This window comes from Schistocerca gregaria, chromosome 5, assembly GCF_023897955.1.
Source record: "Schistocerca gregaria isolate iqSchGreg1 chromosome 5, iqSchGreg1.2, whole genome shotgun sequence".
Classification (NCBI taxonomy): Eukaryota; Metazoa; Arthropoda; class Insecta; order Orthoptera; family Acrididae; genus Schistocerca; species Schistocerca gregaria.
The window spans coordinates 254273468-254293459 of NC_064924.1; the positions used below are offsets into that span (position 1 = coordinate 254273468).

The 19992-nt window shown below is 42.7% G+C and overlaps 1 protein-coding gene across 1 annotated transcript in view; it reads left to right on the forward strand.

The window, feature by feature from the left end:
• Nucleotides 1-19781, forward strand: part of LOC126272637 (39S ribosomal protein L15, mitochondrial) — a 55751-nt gene extending 35970 nt beyond the window's left edge. Inside the window, exons 4-5 of the mRNA XM_049975611.1 lie at nt 6072-6231; nt 19372-19781. Coding sequence (XP_049831568.1) covers nt 6072-6231; nt 19372-19673 — 462 coding nt within the window. The 3' untranslated portion in view covers nt 19674-19781. The remainder of the gene's footprint in view (nt 1-6071; nt 6232-19371) is intronic.
• Nucleotides 19782-19992: the final 211 nt, after the last annotated feature.

The window sequence follows — 19992 nt, forward strand, 5'->3', positions numbered from 1 at the left end:
TAAATCGCTTTGCAACTGGTACTGGTCTTCGGATGACCTTACTAGACGGTAAATTACAGCATCATCTGCGAACAACCTAAGAGAACTGCTCAGATTGTCACCCAGGTCATTTATATAGATCAGGAACAGTAGAGGTCCCAGGACGCTTCCCTGGGGAACACCTGATATCACTTCAGTTTTACTCAATGATTTTCCGTCTATTACTACGAACTGCGACATTCCTGACAGGAAATCACGAATCCAGTCGCACAACTGAGACGATACCCCATAGCTCCGCAGCTTGATTAGAAGTCGCTTATGGGGAACGGTGTCGAAAGCTTTCCGGAAATCTAGAAATACGGAATCAACTTGAGATCCCCTGTCGATAGCGGCCATTACTTCGTGCGAATAAAGAGCTAGCTGCGTTGCACAAGAGCGATGTTTTCTGAAGCCATGCTGATTACGTGTCAATAGATTGTTCCCTTCGAGGTGATTCATAATGTTTGAATACAGTATATGCTCTAAAACCCTACTGCAAACCGACGTCAATGATATAGGTCTGTAGTTAAATGGATTACTCCTACTACCCTTCTTGAACACTGGTGCAACCTGCGCAATTTTCCAATCTGTAGGTACAGATCTATTGGTGAGCGAGCGGTTGTATATGAGTGCTAAGTAGGGAGCTATAGTATCAGCGTAATCTGAAAGGAACCTAATCGGTATACAATCTGGACCTGAAGACTTGCCCGTATCAAGCGATTTGAGTTGCTTCGCAACCCCTAAGGTATCTACTTCTAAGAAACTCATGCTAGCAGATGTTCGTGTTTCAAATTCTGGAATATTCCATTCGTCTTCCCTGGTGAAGGAATTTCGGAAAACTGCGTTCAATAACTCCGCTTTAGCGGCATAGTCGTCGATAACAGTACCATCGGCACTGCGCAGCGAAGGTATTGACTGCATCTTGCCGCTTGTGTACTTTACATACGACCAGAATTTCTTCGGATTTTCTACCAAATTTCGAGACAATGTTTCGTTGTGGAACCTATTAAAGGCATCTCGCATCGAAGTACGTGCCAAATTTCGCACGTCTGTAAATTTTAGCCCATCTTCGGGATTTCGCGTTCTTCTGAACTTCGCATGCTTTTTCTGTTGCCTCTGCAACAGCGTTCAGACCTGTTTTGTGTACCACGGGGGATCCGTTCCATCTCTTACCAATTTATGAGGTATGAATATCTCAATTGCTGTTGCTACTATATCTTTGAATTTGAGCCACATCTCGTCTACATTTGCATAGTCAGTTCGGAAGGAATGGAAATTGTCTTTTAGGAAGGCTTCTAGTGGCACTTTATCCGCTTTTTTAAATAAAATTATTTTGCGTTTGTTTCTGATGGATTTGGAAGAAATGGTACTAAGCCTAGCTACAATGACCTTGTGATCACTAATCCCTGTATCAGTCATGATGCTCTCTATCAGCTCTGGATTGTTTGTGGCTAAGAGGTCAAGTGTGTTTTCGCAACCATTTACAATTCGCGTGGGTTTGTGGACTAACTGCTCGAAATAATTTTCGGAGAAAGCATTTAGGACAATATCGGAAGATGTTTTCTGCCTACCACCGGTTTTGAACAAGTATTTTTGCCAACATACCGAGGGTAGGTTGAAGTCCCCACCAACTATAACCATATGAGTGGGGTATTTATTTGTTACGAGACTCAAACTTTCTTTGAACTGTTCCGCAACTGTATCATCGGAGTCAATTATTAACTTAATTCGGCTGTTAAGTATAACCTCCACCCACACCAATTCGCACGGAGTATCTACTTCGACTTCACTACAAGATAAACCACTACTGACAGACACAAACACTCCACCACCAATTCTGCCTAATCTATCTTTCCTGAACATGGTCTGAGACTTCGTAAAAATTTCTGCAGAACTTATTTCAGGCTTTAGCCAGCTTTCTGTACCTATAACGATATCAGCTTCTGTGCTTTATATTAGCGCTTGAAGCTCAGGGACTTTTCCAGCACAACTACAACAATTTACAACTATAATTCCGACTGTTCCTTGATCCAAGCACGTCCTGCAATTGCCAAGCACCCTTTGACATTGCAGCCCATCCCGCACTTTCCCGAGGCCTTCTAACCTAAAAAACCGCCCAGTCCACGCCACACAGCCTCCGCTACCCGTGTAGCCGCCAGCTGAGTGTAGTGAACTCCTGACCTATTCAGCGGAACCCGAAACCCCACCACCCAATGGCGCAAGTCAAGGAATCTGCAGCCAATACGGTCGCAAAACCGTCTGAGCCTCTGATTCAGACCCTCCACCCGGCTCTGCACCAAAGGTCCGCAGTCGGTTCTGTCAACGATGCTGCAGATGGTGAGCTCTGCCTTCATCTCGTAAGCAAGACAGGCAGCCTTCACCTTATCAGATAGCCGCTGGAATCCAGAGAGAATTTCCTCAGATCCAAAGCAACACACGTCATTAGTGCCGACATGTGCGACCACCTGCAGCTGGCTGCACCCTGTGCTCTTCATGGCATCCGGAAGGACCCTTTCCACATCAGGAATGACTCCTCCCGGAATGCACATGGAGTGCACACTGGATTTCTTCCCCTCCTTAGCCGCCGTATCCCTAAGGGGCCCCATTACGCGCCTAACATTGGAGCTCCCAACTACCAGTAAGCCCACCCTCTGCGATTCCCCGGACCTTGAAGGCTGAGAATGATCCTCTGAAACAGGGCAGGCAGCTGCATCTGGCTCAGCCAGAGACAGTGCCTGAAACCGGTTTGTCAGACGCACCGGGGAGGCTTTCTGATCAGCCTCTGGGGACGCCTTTCGCTGCCTGCCACGCCTTGGAACGACCTCCCAATCAACCACAGGCGAGGGCTCAGCCCCACTGCGGCCAGCAACCGGGGCAACCACAGCGGCAGACCGATCTGGGGACAGACGGGACGAGGTTGACATCCCTGTGATACCCAAGTTCGGCTCCCCACAGTGGTGCCCATTGGCAAGAGCCTCAAGCTGCGCGACCGAAGTCAGCGCGGATTGCAGCTGTGAGCGAAGGGATGCCAACTCAGCCCTCATCCGAACACAGCAATCGCAGTCCCTGTCCATTCTAAACGATGTTGAACAACAGTTGCCGAAACACGAGTCCGTGCCTAGATAACGCAAGCGAAACACGCAAAGAATGTATCAACTAACCTATACAAATGCCTAACGACTGCGCTACAATCTGCTGAATTTACGATTACAGTAACTAAGACTCGAAATTGCACCTCCTATACGAAACTCACACGCAATTTGAATAAGAATCTACGAAGTAAACACTAAAGCACGATGCTACAACTGTCAAATACTATAATACGCCCGAAATATATGAATTAAACAATGCAAGTACCCAAAAACACGCAAAGAAATTAATTAAACTATCTAACAAATAAGTAAGCTAGGGTTATACGACTTGCTGCTGTAGCTGCTTATCCAACGGTGGCAGGGAGCATCCTGATGAGGACATACTCATCAGGGTGAGAACCCCATGAAACACCACAAGTATTGGGAGCCACCCTCATCCACAATTGCTGTCATAACCCACTGAAATCAGTCTGAGCTGGCCAAAGACTTGCAAATTTAACTTGATGGCAACTCTAATGCGCAGGTCAGGTGCCCTCGGGATAGAATGGGGCTCTGTAGCTAAGCAAGATGTAGCATCTTGTGTGGATTTCGACATACCTATACCTGTGTTCAGTCTGTACTAACATATACCAACGCAGGCAATCTTTTTCTGGTATTCCTGTTGATACCTGTGATGTGTGGTGAGCAGATTTATATAAATGGAGGAAGCAGGTGTGGTTCGAGTTAAAGGCTCTGAGGTGGAGCCACCCCAAAATATATGCATTTAAAGTGTTTCCCACACGGATTTAAATAATGACAGTCAGTGTGTTTTGAAACTGTTGAGACTGACTGATTTTTTTTTGAATAGGTAATAGTTAGTCTTAAGGTTGTACCTGGAAATGCTGGTTTGCTCCATGTAGAAGTAGTTTAGGGATGTGCCTTCTATGGAGAACATCATCTATGGGACTCGCGAAGGTTCCTGTTCATTCAGCCTAAAGGTGTTCTACCAACCTCCACCTGATTTTCACGTTCCACAGCTTACGGTGAAAGGGGATCGACACAGCAGCTGAAGCTTTGCTATTTAATCCCGTGTCTCTATCTTTATTATGTTGTGATGTATCGTTAATGAACATTTAATATTAATTTTTTGATAGTATTGAATATAATTTCTTGTTTATGGCATTGGCAGTTACATTTGCTGTAAGTAAGGCATGGAAGCTTGTAAATGTGTTGCTAGAGTGCATAGAATATGACAACAAAAGTGGCACTACCTAGTGAGAGCTTCAAAAATGATTAAAAGAAATAAGCACATAAAATATGTCCTGTTACCTTTTGTTGCTAAAATTTGCTTGCCTTCTGAAGGCTTTTACGGGATCAAGTGTGTCATAGAAAGTTTATTTTTATTGATGTATTGTGGTAGGGTTCTGTTTTCTTGTCTAACTGTTGCATACCATGAGTCTGAAAACAGCATAGTATGAAGTAAGTGTGCAATTTATTAGGGAAAAAATTTGGAACATGGCCTTAGGGAGAAGTGGTGCACTCCAACCTGATCTATACATCAACAACAAAAACAATGAAAATCCAATACCAAAAATTAAAAATTTTGCCGTGATCTTAAATGCAGTGTATCACATTAACTGCATATTTTCATAATACATAAGTATAAATATGAAAACCTACAAATGCAGCTTGTTAGCTTCGCAAATACTTAAATCAACTTGTCGGGGGGCTGCTTGATTTCTAGCTGGCAGCCAATCAACGCATAGCACATGTCATGTCATGGAACATTACTTTTCTGTATCACGATCTTGTAAACACTGTGGATTGAACAAACATGAAAAACTTAAAACTTCTCAATTTTAGAAGCGAGAACATGAATGACATCAAGCATGCAATTCCTAACTTACACCTCAAACTCTAATATGCATGGTTTTTAGTACAATTTGTTGTGATAAAGTGAAAGAAATGTGACAATGGCAACTAAATATACTACGTATAGATCTCTTCTTGGAGTTAGCTTATAGTGTTGTGCAGTAGTGGATTATGAAAATAAGAGACACAGTCAGCAAACATTTTAGAGAGCTTTACTCAACATATAAATTATGAACTGTGCCAGGAGGAGGGAACTTAAATGTATCTCATGTATGGGGAATGTGTTTGTGTGTGGTGAGGCTACTCATAGATAGTTGTTGTCCTTTATCAAATTGATCAGTTATTTTTTTCTCTAGCACATTTGTCTGCTATTATAATCCTTGACAGTGGCTACATCATCAGCATGTTATTGCTCATGGCAGTTGATTCATGTGGCTCGGTGGTGGTGGTGGTGGTGGTGGTGGATGTTTTCCAGAAATTGAAGTGTACATGCTAGCATATGAGAATCCCTGTGATAGTACAACTGAAACTGGAGTATCCTGTGTATCAGGGACTCATGGTTAGATGTGTTGATTTGAAGGGTTTTCACAATCTGCACTTATCTATTTTGCCAAAAGGCAGTAAAAGGTTTGACAACATCCCAAATATGTGACATATCAAACCATTGCTTTCACTGTGACAGTGTGTGGTCTCTCTCCATTACAGCACCTAGCTTATCAATTGTTTATGACTATAATTACTAAGGAGACTCTGTAATGTATTTTCTTGTGTGCTCAAGATTTTATAATGCTTGCTTTAAGCATTTAAATGGAGTTAATTGTCTCATTATTTTTATAAATTTAGAACTCATACGTAGGAGGGTGATGGTTCAAATCATTGTTCATCCATTCAGTGTTAAGTTTTCTATGATTTTTTCCCTATGTCATTATCTGTATATGTGTTAGTGTTTTTGATTTTCAGAGTAATTTGTAAGTAGGTCCATTGTGCGATTAGTTGTGATCAGATGATAAATTTAAATTGTAAAACTTAGATTTAGTATTTAGCACATTAATAATAAAGCTATTTTTTGTGTGCTTAAAAGTAATTTGTTTTTAATTTGTGTATTTTCAGGGAGCAGATATATTTAAAGCTAAAGTAAACATAGAAGTTCAATGGACAACAGAACCTGTGATTGCAGCTATTGAAAGAAATGGAGGTGTGATCACAACGGCATTTTATGATACACACAGTTTGTGGGCAGCAATAAACCCAGAAAAATTCTTTATGAAAGGTATCTGTGGCTTTATCTCTCTAAAGTTGTGATAGATGTAGTGAGTGGAGGTGTACAAGGGTTAACAGTGTCTTTACTGATTAAGTTGCAGCCCATTGTATAACAGTGTTAAAACACAAAGACTTCAAACACTGAACTTTTGAAGGCAGTATTTCACTCGCTGGAAATGATCAGTGAATAGGGTGAAGCCGAGAGCAAAGTAACTTACTGTGCAGACTCAAAATACTTTTATACATGTCCTTGAAACAATGAATAGAATACAAAAAACCAGGGTTCCGATACTTTTTCTCTCTCACAATCACACATTTACACATCCTGCTTTTGTGTCATTGTTTTTCTCTTGTAAATTAACTTGTAGGCTGATTTCTGGTTTGAAGGTTAGTCCCACACTGTCATGCAAAACAAATAGCAATGAAAGGGGCGATTGCCAGGTTGAAGTAGGTTGCCACTGATATCACCTACATAGCTGATGTCATAGAATGAAGTTCTGCCTTCATAGTGCAGCAAGTTGTATTCACCATACATGACAACTCAGATTTTTCATACAAAGGCAGAACTTTGAGAAACTAAAGGCAGCATGACAATACGACAGATTTGTACTAGATATAGATACTACTAAGACTCTAACAGCAATGCAGCAATTTGTACCTTTCAGTCTGCAGCAATATGTGTGCTGTTTTTAAACTTCCTATCGGATTCAAAGAGTGCACCGGATTTGTAACTCAAACCCAGAACATAGCCATCCTCGGGCAATGCTCTTACTAACTGCACTGTCCATGTAAGACTCATGAGCAGCCCTTACAGCTTTACTTGCTCCAGTAAGGCTCACCTACTTTCCAAACGGTATTGTTAGAATACTAGTCTGGTACTCAGTTTTACTCTGAAAGAAAGTTCCAAAACAACACAGGCTAGAGCGAAAGATTCTTTCTGAAAACCACCACTTCTTGCTGCCCCCCCCCCCCCCCCCCCCTGCCCTCGGCTGTTGCTAAGCCATTTCTCAATATCCTTTCTCGCAGAAGTGCTTGTCCCACAAGATACGCAGGAGAGCTTCAGTGAAGTTAAAAAGTAAGAGATGAGAGAGGATACAAGTCATACTCGGATAGTGCAGTCAGTAGAGGATGAACCTGCAAAAGGTGAATTGTGTTTCTCTGTATCAGTGTGACAAGTGCAACAAGACTAAGATCTCATCTGTATTCCAAAACTCTGTGTGCTACAAGCCATTTACTTGAATTTTGTATTTTTAACTTTTTATATTTATACTGTGTAATGGAACATGACAGGCACACCAGCAGTAAGAATGTTATCCACAATATGCATGCAACACAAGTACCACATATATTGTGGATTGAGCACCATTATTAGTTCAAAATTGATGCATGAATCAGTCTTCATTAATCCAATTTTTGCATGAATGCAGACCGTTGTTGGACAGCATTTATGACACAATGTCATACATGTAAAAGTATGCAGCACAGATGTAAGCATAGTTCAGCACTATTAGAATATATGACTTTTGATATTGAAATACGACTTCCTGGCACACTCGCAGACACTCACACTCTCACACCACTCTCTCTCTCTCTCTCTCTCTCTCCTCTATTACAAAGAAAAGCACAGCACTAAAACATCAGCGTAAGGAGTCTTAATATAAAATATCACTGAGGTTACTGGTAATTAGATTTATCAGTGATTAACATAAGTAGTGATTGCATAGTTAATTTAGGCTATGATGCTAATGAGTGAGGCCAATTAAAAATGATGACTTTGTTACATTAAAAAAAATTAACAATTCAATGACTTTGTAAACATTAATCATACGTAAGGGTAAGTTGCGTAATTTAGATATTAAGCAAATTGCACATCACTCAGATTAACTTTTACTTATGTTCTGTTTATTCCTCATCCAAAGACATGTAGTGTGAGGCACTGAAATGATCAGCACACTGAGATGCTTACCTTGAATATCTGGCTGATCAGGTAACACATAGTAATAAAAGTACACTCATGAATATGTAGTTTTGCAGTGGTAGCACAACAAGCTCTGGAAGGGGTAGGGTTATGCAGACAAGTGGGAGTGGAGAGCTGTACTCTGGGCAGTGGATATTTTTATAGTGAGCAGTTTTCAGTGGTAGGTCAGGAGGTTGTTAGTGTGTTTTCGGGTTCAGGCATTTTTTGATTATCTACTTATGTTTCAGTGTCCTGGTCACCAACTAGAGCATATTTCCAGTAATCGGCCAAATGGATGGCTTTGTCACTTGCTATGATGAATGTGCTAGTTTTGCCTGTTTTTGGGGATATCATTAGACGATGTTGATCTTCTATTGCACACATTTACAGGAGTCACTCTCTTTATGTCTCCCTTTTCTCTGTTTGATATTACACCATGTGCCCCTAGTTCTTAAGTGGTTAAGAACCCACCAAAGTCAGAAACGTAGAAGATTCCCAACAGCCAGCTGTTCTTTAGGCTTTATTGGCCTCTGATTAACACAGTTTTGCAATAATTTTTTTTTTTTTTTCCTCTCGGGAGGCCCATAGTCCTTTTGTGGGTACGTGTGTGGCGTGCTCGGGGCCCCGAGCTGTTGCAGTCTTCCTTCCTTTCCAGGCTGCATTACCATCCCTGTTCCTCTCCCTCTCTATCCTTACTCCTTTGTCCCTGCCCCCTCTTTTCCCCTCTTAGTGCACTTTATGTCGGCCTGGCTATCCTCCTGGCTTTGTTTTGATCTGTGCTATTGTTTAGTTTGCTGTTTCCATCTCCTTTCTTTGGTCCCCTTGGGGTTTGACCTCCATTCCCAAAATTCTCAGTTCAGTGTGAGCCATTTGGGGACAAACTCCCTACCTAACTTCCATGGTGCACAGGTTCCTCTCTCTCTCTCCCCTCCCCCTTCCCTTTGCACCCTGGCCCCCCTCCAGCTAAGTTGCCAGAATGGTAGCCAGTCCGTGTGGTGGGGCTGTTAAGTACCCACTCGGCTGAGCCCCCTGAAACTACAGGGATCACACTGCTAGTATCAGAGCTGTTAATGCCTCATGTATGCCAAGGATTCAGTGCTCATCACTTTGTGGCACCAGAACTCCTGACAATGGCTGCCGTGCCAGACAGCTCTTGCTGTGGCTGCGTGGTGCCCATAGTGTGAGCCCTTGATCGGAGTGGGTGGTACAAGGGCAGACGCCTTGCGCATTAAGTGCCAAAAGCTTCACTATCCTGGCCATTCTGTGGCCATCTCTAAGAGTGATAGAAGACCTTACCCTCCCTGGCCACCCCCTAGGAGGAAGGTCAAGCTCGCCAGCTTGTGTTGAAACCTTTCCCTCGTTACATGGTTTGTACCAGGGCGGATGGCAGAAGTTTTGCCATGACCAACCCTTTGTTTTTCATGGAGACGATTGAAGACAAGGATGGCGAAGTGCAATCGCTGAGTAAAATGCAGTCCGGTGCTTTGCTCATAAAGACATCTTCTGCTGCCCAATCTGTGACCTGCGTGCTTTTGACTGTCTCAGTGACGTCCCAGCCTGTGTCACGCCCCACCAATCTTTGAACTCGGTACAGGGCATTATTTTCCACTGAGATCTTCTTCTCCAAACTGAAGAGGAGCTCCTTGCTAACCTCGAGCAAGGGGTTCATTTTATCCGCTGTGTGCACTGAGGCCCTCCAAACAATCACGCTGCTACCAGCGCCTTTATCCTGGCCTCCAAGGGGGATGTCCTCCCAGAGAAGGTCAAGGTAATGGTATATCAGTGTGATGTAAAACCTTATATTCCACCACCAATGAGATGCTTTAAATGCTTACGGTTTGGACACACATCTTCCCACTGCACCACTGATCCCCTCTGTGGTGAGTGTGGGCACCCCCTCTATGGGGGAGTGCCTGTGCTCCCCCACCAGTGTGTGTAAATTGTCATGGACAGCATTCTCCACACTCGCCTGTATGCCCGGTGTTTGTGAAAGAAAGAAAGAAAGAAAGAAAGAAAGAAGGATTCAAGAGTACAAAACCTTAGATCAGCTCACCTACACTGAGGCTCATCAAAAGTATGACCGGCTCCATACCATGCCTATGTCTTCTACTTTTGATCCCATTACGCCCATTCCTCCTCCCAGCCCCACCCCATTCACCTCATGCCTTGAGCCTCCTCCTCCCACTCCCCCTCCCCCCACCAGAGAAGTGCTCCCCTCCTTCGGCGGCTGCTGGTACTGGAGCTCCCTCCCAGGACTCCTCTTCCTGACAACCCCCTAAATGACGATCTACGACTCAACATCGGCAGTGTGATCCCCAGCTGGTGGGCACCAAGATTATCCAGTGTAATTCCGTGCCTGCCCTCGCTGAAGTCTGTACTTCTCTTCCTTCACAAGAGAAGAAGCAGAAACGCAAGAACAAGAGCAAGTCCCCTCCGGTACCCCCTGAGGTGCAGCCTTCCCCTCCCCCAGTCAATGAACCAATAGAGTCTGACCCCACCTATATGGATGTTACCACATCCTTATCAGTGACAGATGGTACCTCGGCGGCGTGACCGACTCTGGTCCGTTGGCTTCCCATTTGGACTCCAGCTTGAGAATCCTCCAGTGGAACTGTAATGGGTATTTGCATCACCTTCCAGAATTGCAGCCCCTTCTTTCCTTCTACTCTGCCGCTTGTATTGCACTCCGGGAGACCCATTTTGACAATTCTTACTCACCCGCACTTTGTGAGTTCCATGCTTTGTTGGAACCGAATTGGCCTCTTACGGGCTTCTGGTGGTGTTTGCACCTTGGTCTGCAAGGACATGGTTAGTAAATGGGTTCCCCTCCATACCACTCTGGAAGCCATTGCTGTCAGGGTCCATCCGGCCACTCACAATCTGTAATCTCTACCTCCCACCTGACAGGCCGCCCATATCCCAGGACCTTACCACCCTTGTTCAACAACTCTTCTCCCTTCCTGTTATTACAACCCTCTTTGGAGTAGTCATATGACTACTGCCCTGGGCAGGACAGTTGAAGCATTTCTGGCAGGGCTTGACCTCTGTTTACTAAACACAGGTGTTACCGCACACTTTAGTGTGGTACACAGCACTTTCTCTACCAATGACCTCTCCATCTGTAGTCCCGTCCTTCTTCCCTCCATTCAGTGGGGAGTCCACGATGACTTATGTGACAGCAACCATTATCCGATTGTTTTGACCTGACTTCAGTGTGTCTCGCCCTGTCACCCTCTCTGAGGCTGATTGGGATTCCTTCTCTTCTGCTCCCTTCCCCCCTGTATTGCCACATGACAGTGTTGATGAATCTACTCAGTCTTTGACTGCTGCCATTCTTTCAGCAGCTGTTCAGCAATCCCTTCTTCCTCAGGTTCCCCACGCCGGAAGATGGTCCTTTGGTGGACTCAGGAAATTGCTGCAGCCATAAAAGACTGCCTCCATGCTCTTCAACACTTCAAGTGGCACCTTTATACTGCTCTTCTTCTGGTCTTTAAATGACTCTGTGCCAGGGCCTGCTACCTAATCAAATTTCAGAAATGGATTTGCTGGGAATGATACGTAGCTGCCATAGGACCACACACCCCCTCTTCACAAGTCTGGGCGAAACTCAGGTGAATTTTTGGCCACGGTCCTCCCACTGGGGTTGCAGGAATTTCTGTGCATGGTGTTGTCCTTACCAATCTGGATTTTGTACTAGAAAATTTCTCTGAACACTTTACTCAAGCTTCGGCATTGGCTGAGTATCCACCCACATTCCTTCTCCTGAAAGAGTGCTCAGAACGACTGCCTTTGTCCTGACACGGCTCCTGGACCTGATCGGATACATAACCAAATGCTCCAACACTTATCGGTGGTTGGCCACCATCATATACTGACCCTCTTCAAGCGTCTGTGGAGTGAGGTAGTCTTACCTACCCAGTGGCAGGAAAGCATTGTTGTTCCAGTGTTCAAGCCAGGGATGCAATCTCTTCAGTTGGATAGTTAGCATCCAATTAGCCTTACCAACACCCTCTGCAAGCTCCTTGAACGCCTGGTGTGTCAGCGGCTGTTTTGGATCCTTGAATCCCGCGACCTTTTGTCATCAACTCAAAGTGGTTTTCGCTGTAGCCACTCTACTGTGGATAACTTGGTGCACCTGGAGTCTGCTATCCAATCGGCTTTTGCCCATCGGCAATACTGATGGCTCTATGAATTCTTGATGCACTGTTTTTGCTTACATCTATGCGCTACGCTCAAAACTTTGTTCCTTGCCTGATGGCTGTAGTGTTTTTACTGCGAATTGGTAGCCATCTTGAGCGCACTGGATCATATCTGCTCCTGCTCAGGATCAGGTCTATCCTCCACTATCTGTAGTGACTCATTGAGCGGTTTGCACACTATCAGCCAGTGCTTCCCTTGCCACCCGTTGGTTACTGCTGTCCAGGACTCCCTTTCTCTCCTCACTCAACGGGGATGCTCAGTGGTTTTCATTTGGACCTCAGACCATGCTGGGATTCTTGGCAATGAACTTGCCGATCGACTGGCTAAGTTACCTACTACCAGGCCGTCTCTTGCTATTGGCATTCCGGAAATAGTCCTTCACTCAGCACTACGTCATCAGGTTTGTGGCCTTTGGAATGCAGAGTGACACACACTTTCTTCACCAAACAAGCTCAAGGCGATTAAGGTTTCTACAACTCCGTGGTGGTCCTCCTCCTGGGCCTCTTGTAAGGCCTCTGTTGTCCTGTGCCGGCGCTTCATCGGCCATACTGGGTTGACTCACAGTATCTCCTCTGTCGTGAGGACTCCCCCTCTCTGTTGTGGATTGATGTTGACTGTGGCTCATATCTTGTTGGACTGCCCCAACTTAGCCACCATGCGGGACTTCTAGCTTTCCAGGCTCGCTACCTCTGTTGTTGGCTGACAATGCCTCAATGGCGGATCTCGTTTTACGTATTATCCGTGATGTGGGTTTTTATCGCTTTATTTCAGGGAGGGACATTCCATCTTATTGGTGAGTGGAGGGGATGGCAAGTCCTTTTGCTCCCCCCTTCGCCCCAACTGGATTGGGTTCAACTGGGCTTGGTGGTTTGCCTTCCCACTCATTTCCTTGTGGGGTCTGTTATGTCTTGAGCATTTCTCTTGTCTCCTGTGCTTCTTCCTTCATGCCCCTGTCATTAGTCACCTTCTTTTCCTCACCTCTTGTTCCGTCCTTTTCCTTCCTTCCCTGTCAATAGTTCATCATTTTATGGATATTGTAGTTCCCTCTTTTAATGTGGGATTTTATCTGTTTTATTTAATCTAAGGTTAGAGGGACTGATGATCGCGTAGTTTGGTCCCTTCTCCACCCGACCAACCAATAAATTTTCTTGCCCTAAATTGGGCAGCTCATCAAGCAGTTGGTCATTTGCACAAAACTTTTCTGGGAGTTCAGTTGGCTATTTTGTATTTGGTAGCCATATATTGGGTGCCTGTGATCATTAGGCTGCCCCCTCCTTTTGGACTCAGCTGCATCTTGCCTTCTGATTGTCAGTTGAGCTATGCTGACAATGGGGCAACTTTGTTGGACTAGCATTGCTTTTAGGGTGCCACCCACTATGCACACTGTCTTATTAATGGCCATGTCAACAAATTTGGGATGTGCGGGGTTGTACCAGAAAGGTGTTGCATACTAACATTGTGTTCTCAGACATTTCAGTTGAGCTCCCTATTTCGTGCTGATGAGTCTTTGGATGATATTATTTCTCACAGATACTTTTCCATTAACTGTTTGTGATGATGCTTCCAAAATGTCAGAGACCTTTCAACTTGATTACCAAATACTTTGACAAGTTATCATGGTACAACTCTTGATTTTGCCTCCAATTGCATATTTGTTTCTGAAGTGGGAGGAAGTCCCCGAGTTACAGGAATTTCGTTTGAGGAAATTTACTCTGTTGTAGATAGCTCAGTATTAAAGAGTCTGCATCAGTTTCCATTCCATTTCCTCAAATGATATACCTTGGGTGACCATGGCAGTACCATTGGCCTATGTAGACTGTCTCATCTCAGCATTTGTAGGCTGGTTGTTTGTATAGATGTTATGTAAAATTGGTAATATACTATATCACTAAAAGATAAATTCCACTGATATTTGAGCTACTTCTACTATAGTCTGTGTGGTCACTAGAATTTGCTTTCATAAATTAATGAAATAAGTTGTTCACTGTTCTTTTTCCTTACACATTCATTCTTCCATGCTTCCATTATTTACTTCCTTCATGTGTCATACGGTATTAAGCCAATATGATGGCAAAGTTTCTTTTATAATGTACTTCATCAGTCTTTCTATTTCTGCTAACATAGGGATAACATTTTTTGTTGCTTGTCACATGACCTTAAATTGAGCCTGTATGAGTTCAATGGAATGGAAGTTGCAGAGGTGTGGTGACAGTCTGAAAACTAAATGGCCGTAATTTTTTCAAGTTCATCCATCACATATAGATCTAAACATGGTTTGTTCTGAGACATGATATCCAATAATTTTCTATTTCTATAGTTGCCTGGTATGGCAGTGTTTTTTGATTGTAGTCACTTGATAAAGTCATGCATTCTGGAAGCTACTGTATACGCCTTATTTAGAATAGTTGAATAATACAAGGCTTTGTCCATCACTATTACTGAAGGCTTGCTCGAGTTTTTCAGAAGGCACTCTTTAAACAACTGCTGAAATGTCTCTTTGTTTTCTTGTGGAACTCGGAGGGTTTTCTTCAATCTAAACAACAACATACCCCAGATGTATGTGCTTGGTGAAAGATCAGTCTTCTACCTTTACCGATGGGCTATGGCATTGTGCCATTACTGAATCATGTGTCCAACATATACTCATTGAATGGTTTGCATTTACCCAAGTTTTGTCAAGCCAAACAAAATCTTCAAAGTTTCCTTTCGATATTTTCCTCATAAATCAACACTGCTGTGCTACAGTATCATCTTTCTCCATGCCATGCATTACATTACATTACTTGGTGACAAGTTGTTGTTTCCAAAAAGTTCCATTTCTTCTAAGACAGCCTTCCTTTCTTCAATAGCTATTTTAAATGTGACGTCGAGCTATGTCACCCTGATGATAATTGAAATTCATCACACGGTTCTCAAATGGTCTCTCGAATTTCCTAGAGTGCTTAAATGACTTGATCCTACTTCACTTTCTTCTACTGCATACTTTTCCTTTGCTATTCTCACTACAGTATTTTGTGGCCTTTTAATGGGTCTGCAGTTCTGTCTGTCACTTTAGTGAGAGGTAGCAGGGGTCCCACTATTATCTTTCTCTTATTTGGAGGATTCCCTAACATTATTGCAGTATTCACAGAGCCTGCCCCCTTCAGGGCAATGGCCTGACCACGTAAATACATGACTCACATAGCATGCATTGTAAGACGTCTTATACCTTTCTGTCTTTGACATTGGGAGTAAAAAGAAATAGTTGCATAATCTAGTTCGCAGCACTACACAGTAGAACTGCTATAAAGCAATATAGATTTTGAATGTAGAGCAAAGCTGGATCCGTAGCGACAGTTTTTAGTTTTTTTTAGAATCTCTTCTTAGCAGAATCTTACTGCTAAAACCAATCGCATAACTATAGCCTTATATCTGTGCCCGTAATATTCTGTATCCAACTGACTCTTAAACAAAATGTGTTTCTCTTCCTTTTTCGGAATTATTCTATCAGCCTATTCGTTGTGAAATTTTTGACAATTTTATGCAGCTCATATATTTTAACAGCAGAAATGTCAGATTAAATTCCTATTAATAATTCTGATCTGCTTCCCAAAGACTACGAGCCTAGGGTACCCTGCTAAGTTGATGATTTTGCTCTAAAATTAAATATATTTTACTTTGATATCAGCTACAGAATGATTCACATGCACTGAGGCAACTCTCCATTGCAGTGAAGTACATGGAACAACTACTAAGGCCGAAGAATGATTTACAGTAGTGCAGTGTCTGTATTTTACAGTGTCTGTATAATTTGATGAAACCTTCAGACATGCCTACATGTCCAAGGAAACAGACAATAATGGAGATTGATAGCTATATTAAATTATGAAATGTATTCACATATTGGATTCCCTGCTTATAATAAGTGGTTGTCTTAAACACTGGCTATCAAAGCACAATTCTAGGACCAATGCCTCCATATGGAAGCATGCTGAGATAGCCGATGTGGTTAAGACGACCACTTGCAACAGTCAGGAAATGTGGTTGAGTCACCATCTGGCACAAATTCTCATATGTTATTAGTAAATCATGTAACTGTTGTACAATCACAGTTGCAATTTACAAATATATTTCATAGGATAACCATTTACATAAATTTTGATCAATATTGACTATTGATAGCCATTAATTGTGTGATAGCATTACTATGAGGTCATAGATTCCTTAGACAAAAAATAACAAATTAGCTTATTAAAATTTGAATGTGTATTAGAACATGCAACATTTTCATTACCAGTCCAATGCTTTAGTCTTATGCTAATGGTTCAAACAAACAATTTCATTTCATTTAATCTTGTTAGAATAAACTATAGAATGAATGAAATCAGCATACTGCGTAGGGACACCATCAGCTTGGCGCAAAGTGACATGCCGTGACCGCATACATAGTATTAAAACTGCTCCAGTCCCATATTTCTGAGATTTTCCTTGGTTGCGAGGCAAATATTGAAACTGGAAAGCATGTCCAATTTATTCTGAATTTGGAATCATTATATTTATTCCAGATTGTAATGAGATATAGCTTTCTTTCCTCTCTTAAAAACAATTTTGGTATGATAGCTGCCATTTGTATGTAGTAAAATACGACCTAAAATCCTGTGAATGTAAAGAATCAAGTGATCACATTTTTCACTACAAGCTCCTGGAATTAACTGCTGTAGTTTTCTTAATTTCAAAACATCATAATAGTTGTGACAGCTAAAGCCAGGCTATGGTGTTCGACTATAAGATGCAAAAGAATCGGAGTTTTTAACCAAATAGTTTTGTTGATCGCTCGATAAAAATTGTGAATATAGCATTGTTCTTTTCAATATGTTTGCGTAGAAAGTAAAACGTTTACCATAATACTAACATCTTGGAGTAGATATAGTTTTGCCTTATTTGCATAAAAATATTTTTATAGTGACACAATAGAATATGCGAAAATCACTGTATTTGGCGCTCTTCTCTACCCTTCCACCCTAGCCTCCTACTTCACCTGCCCCATCCTGAAACATGAAGGCCACATCACCTAACAAGGCTTGTGGCAGCACAGCAGACAACACAGCCAAGACCTGGATCCTGAGAAACAGATGCTCGGTCCGCATCATTTGCCTCATTAAAATATCAGTTACAATGGAATTTTAATTGGAGCACAGAGCTAGAGCTATTCATATGACTATGAATCACGATTGGCGGTAATTAATCAGTATTGTACATTCAGAGGGCTTTACCATTGGCTAGCAGTGCTGCTGTAACTGACGTACATTTGATGTAAGAAAAACACAAGTTAAGCTTAAATACTTCAGTGTGGACTAGAACAGTCTCCTCATATTTAGATTAATTTGCAGTGGAGCATTTGGACACAACAGCTCATCATGGTACGATTCTAGTGCAACAGGTGTAAAGTCTCCACTGAGTGAAAGGACCATATGAGGCTGTACTTTTTAGGAATCTACCTGGGAGTAAGCAGTAGCATCAAGTTTAAAATATTGATGGGAGCTTGTGAGTAGTATTTGCAGCAGTAATAGCCTGAACCATCATAAACTTTATGCCAACTCTTGTTACAGTCTTAAAATAAACTCATTTATAGAGAAAATATAAAAAACACTGCAGATAGAAAAATTAGGCGTTGAGAACTTTCTTTGTCAGGTTGGGGAAATTAGGAAGGAGTGGGTAGTCACTGAGACAGGGTACATCCCTCTCAGCATTGGGTTAAGTGACCACCCCACTTCCCATTCTTTCCTTCCTGGAAAAAGAACATAAAAGTTCTAAAAGTAAGTTACTGTTTTCTATTATAAATGTTTCTATCAGTAACACTGGGAATTTGGCCTACCAAACATAAGTACTGGACAACCATTTTCTCTCATCATTAAACACACTGGCTGCCACAGATTTAGTGATGGAAGTTTTGTCATCAGGCCAGGGACACGGTGTCAGGCGTGCAGTTACACACACACACACACACACACACACACACACACACACATACAGACACAAGCAGACATGTTTAAAGGCAAAAAGTTTGGGCAGAGATGTCAGTCGAGGCGGAAGTGCAGAGGCAAAGATGATGTTGAATGACAGGTGAGGTATGAGTGGCGGCAACTTGAAATTAGCGGAGATTGAGGCCTGGTGGATAACGAGAAGAGAGGATATATTGAAGGGCAAGTTCCCATCTCCGGAGTTCGGATAGGTTGGTGTTGGTGGGAAGTATCCAGATAACCCGGACGGTGTAATACTGTGCCAAGATGTGCTGGCCGTGCACCAAGGCATGTTTAGCCACAGGGTGATCCTCATTACCAACAAACACTGTCTGCCTGTGTCCATTCATGCGAATGGACAGTCTGTTGCTGGTGCTTTCACACGTGCCTCTGCCTTTGATCGTGTACACCTTCCTGGTTACAGGACTGGAGTAGGTGGTGGTGGGAGGGTGCATAGGACAGGTTTTACACCGGGGGCGGTTACAAGGGTAGGAGCCAGAGGGTAGGGAAGTTGGTTTGGGGATTTCATACAGATGAACCAAGAGGTTACGAAGGTTAGGTGGACGGCGGAAAGACACTCTTGGTGAAGTGGGGAGGATTTCATGAAGGATGGATCTCATTTCGGGGCAGGATTTTAGGAAGTCTTATCCCTGCTGGCCATTGGACAGGTGGAGGTCAACGTCAAGGAAAGTGGCATGGTGCGCGAGTATATGCCTATCCATTTTTTCCCCCTAAGGTAAGTCTTTCCGCTCCCGGGATTGGAATGACTCCTTACCCTCTCCCTTAAAACCCATATTCTTTTGTCTTTCCCTCTCCTTCCCTCTTTCCTGAAGAAGCAATCGTTGGTTGCGAAAGCTAGAAATTTTGTGTGTGTATTATTTTATTGTGCCTGTCTACCGGTGCTTTCCCGCTTGGTAAGTCTTGGAATCTTTGTTTTTAATACAATCATAATATTAAGTACATTATACAATATTGTTTGTTTTTGTATTTACAGGCGAACCTATACCACGAAGGATGTTGCCACCTGCTGATGCAATTGAATATTATACTGACCCAGCTAAGAGGGGTTACTTGGCAGACCCAGAAAAAGTTTCTTGGGAAAGATTTGTGCTGGCACAAAAATATGGTTACAAGCTTCCAGAAATTGAAAATGACCCATTGTATTCAATGTTCTGTATGCGGAAAGATCCTCGGCAGATATTCTTTGGGTTAGAGCCAGGATGGGTAGTGAACCTTCCAGATAAAGTAATTTTGAAACCAACAGATGAACAACTTAAGGAATTCTATAAATCGTAGTTTATGATTGGAAAAATCAAATGTTGATTTCATGTTATGTGGGATGTCATTGTGTAAATAATTGATGAAAATATTATTGTAATAAAATATAACTTGTTACTTCCCATACTAATGTGTCCCATGCTATCCTATCGCAGTGTATCTGCTCTGAGCCAACATTACCGTTTTAGCTCTGCACTCTCATTACTATTCCTGCCTCATTATGTCTACCGACAGGATACTGTAGTATTTACAAAAGTTAGCTGTGCTGTCACAGATGCGGAAAATTGACAAACTCTTATCAGTTGCTTTATACTAACTGGGCTGTGTGCACGGGGAC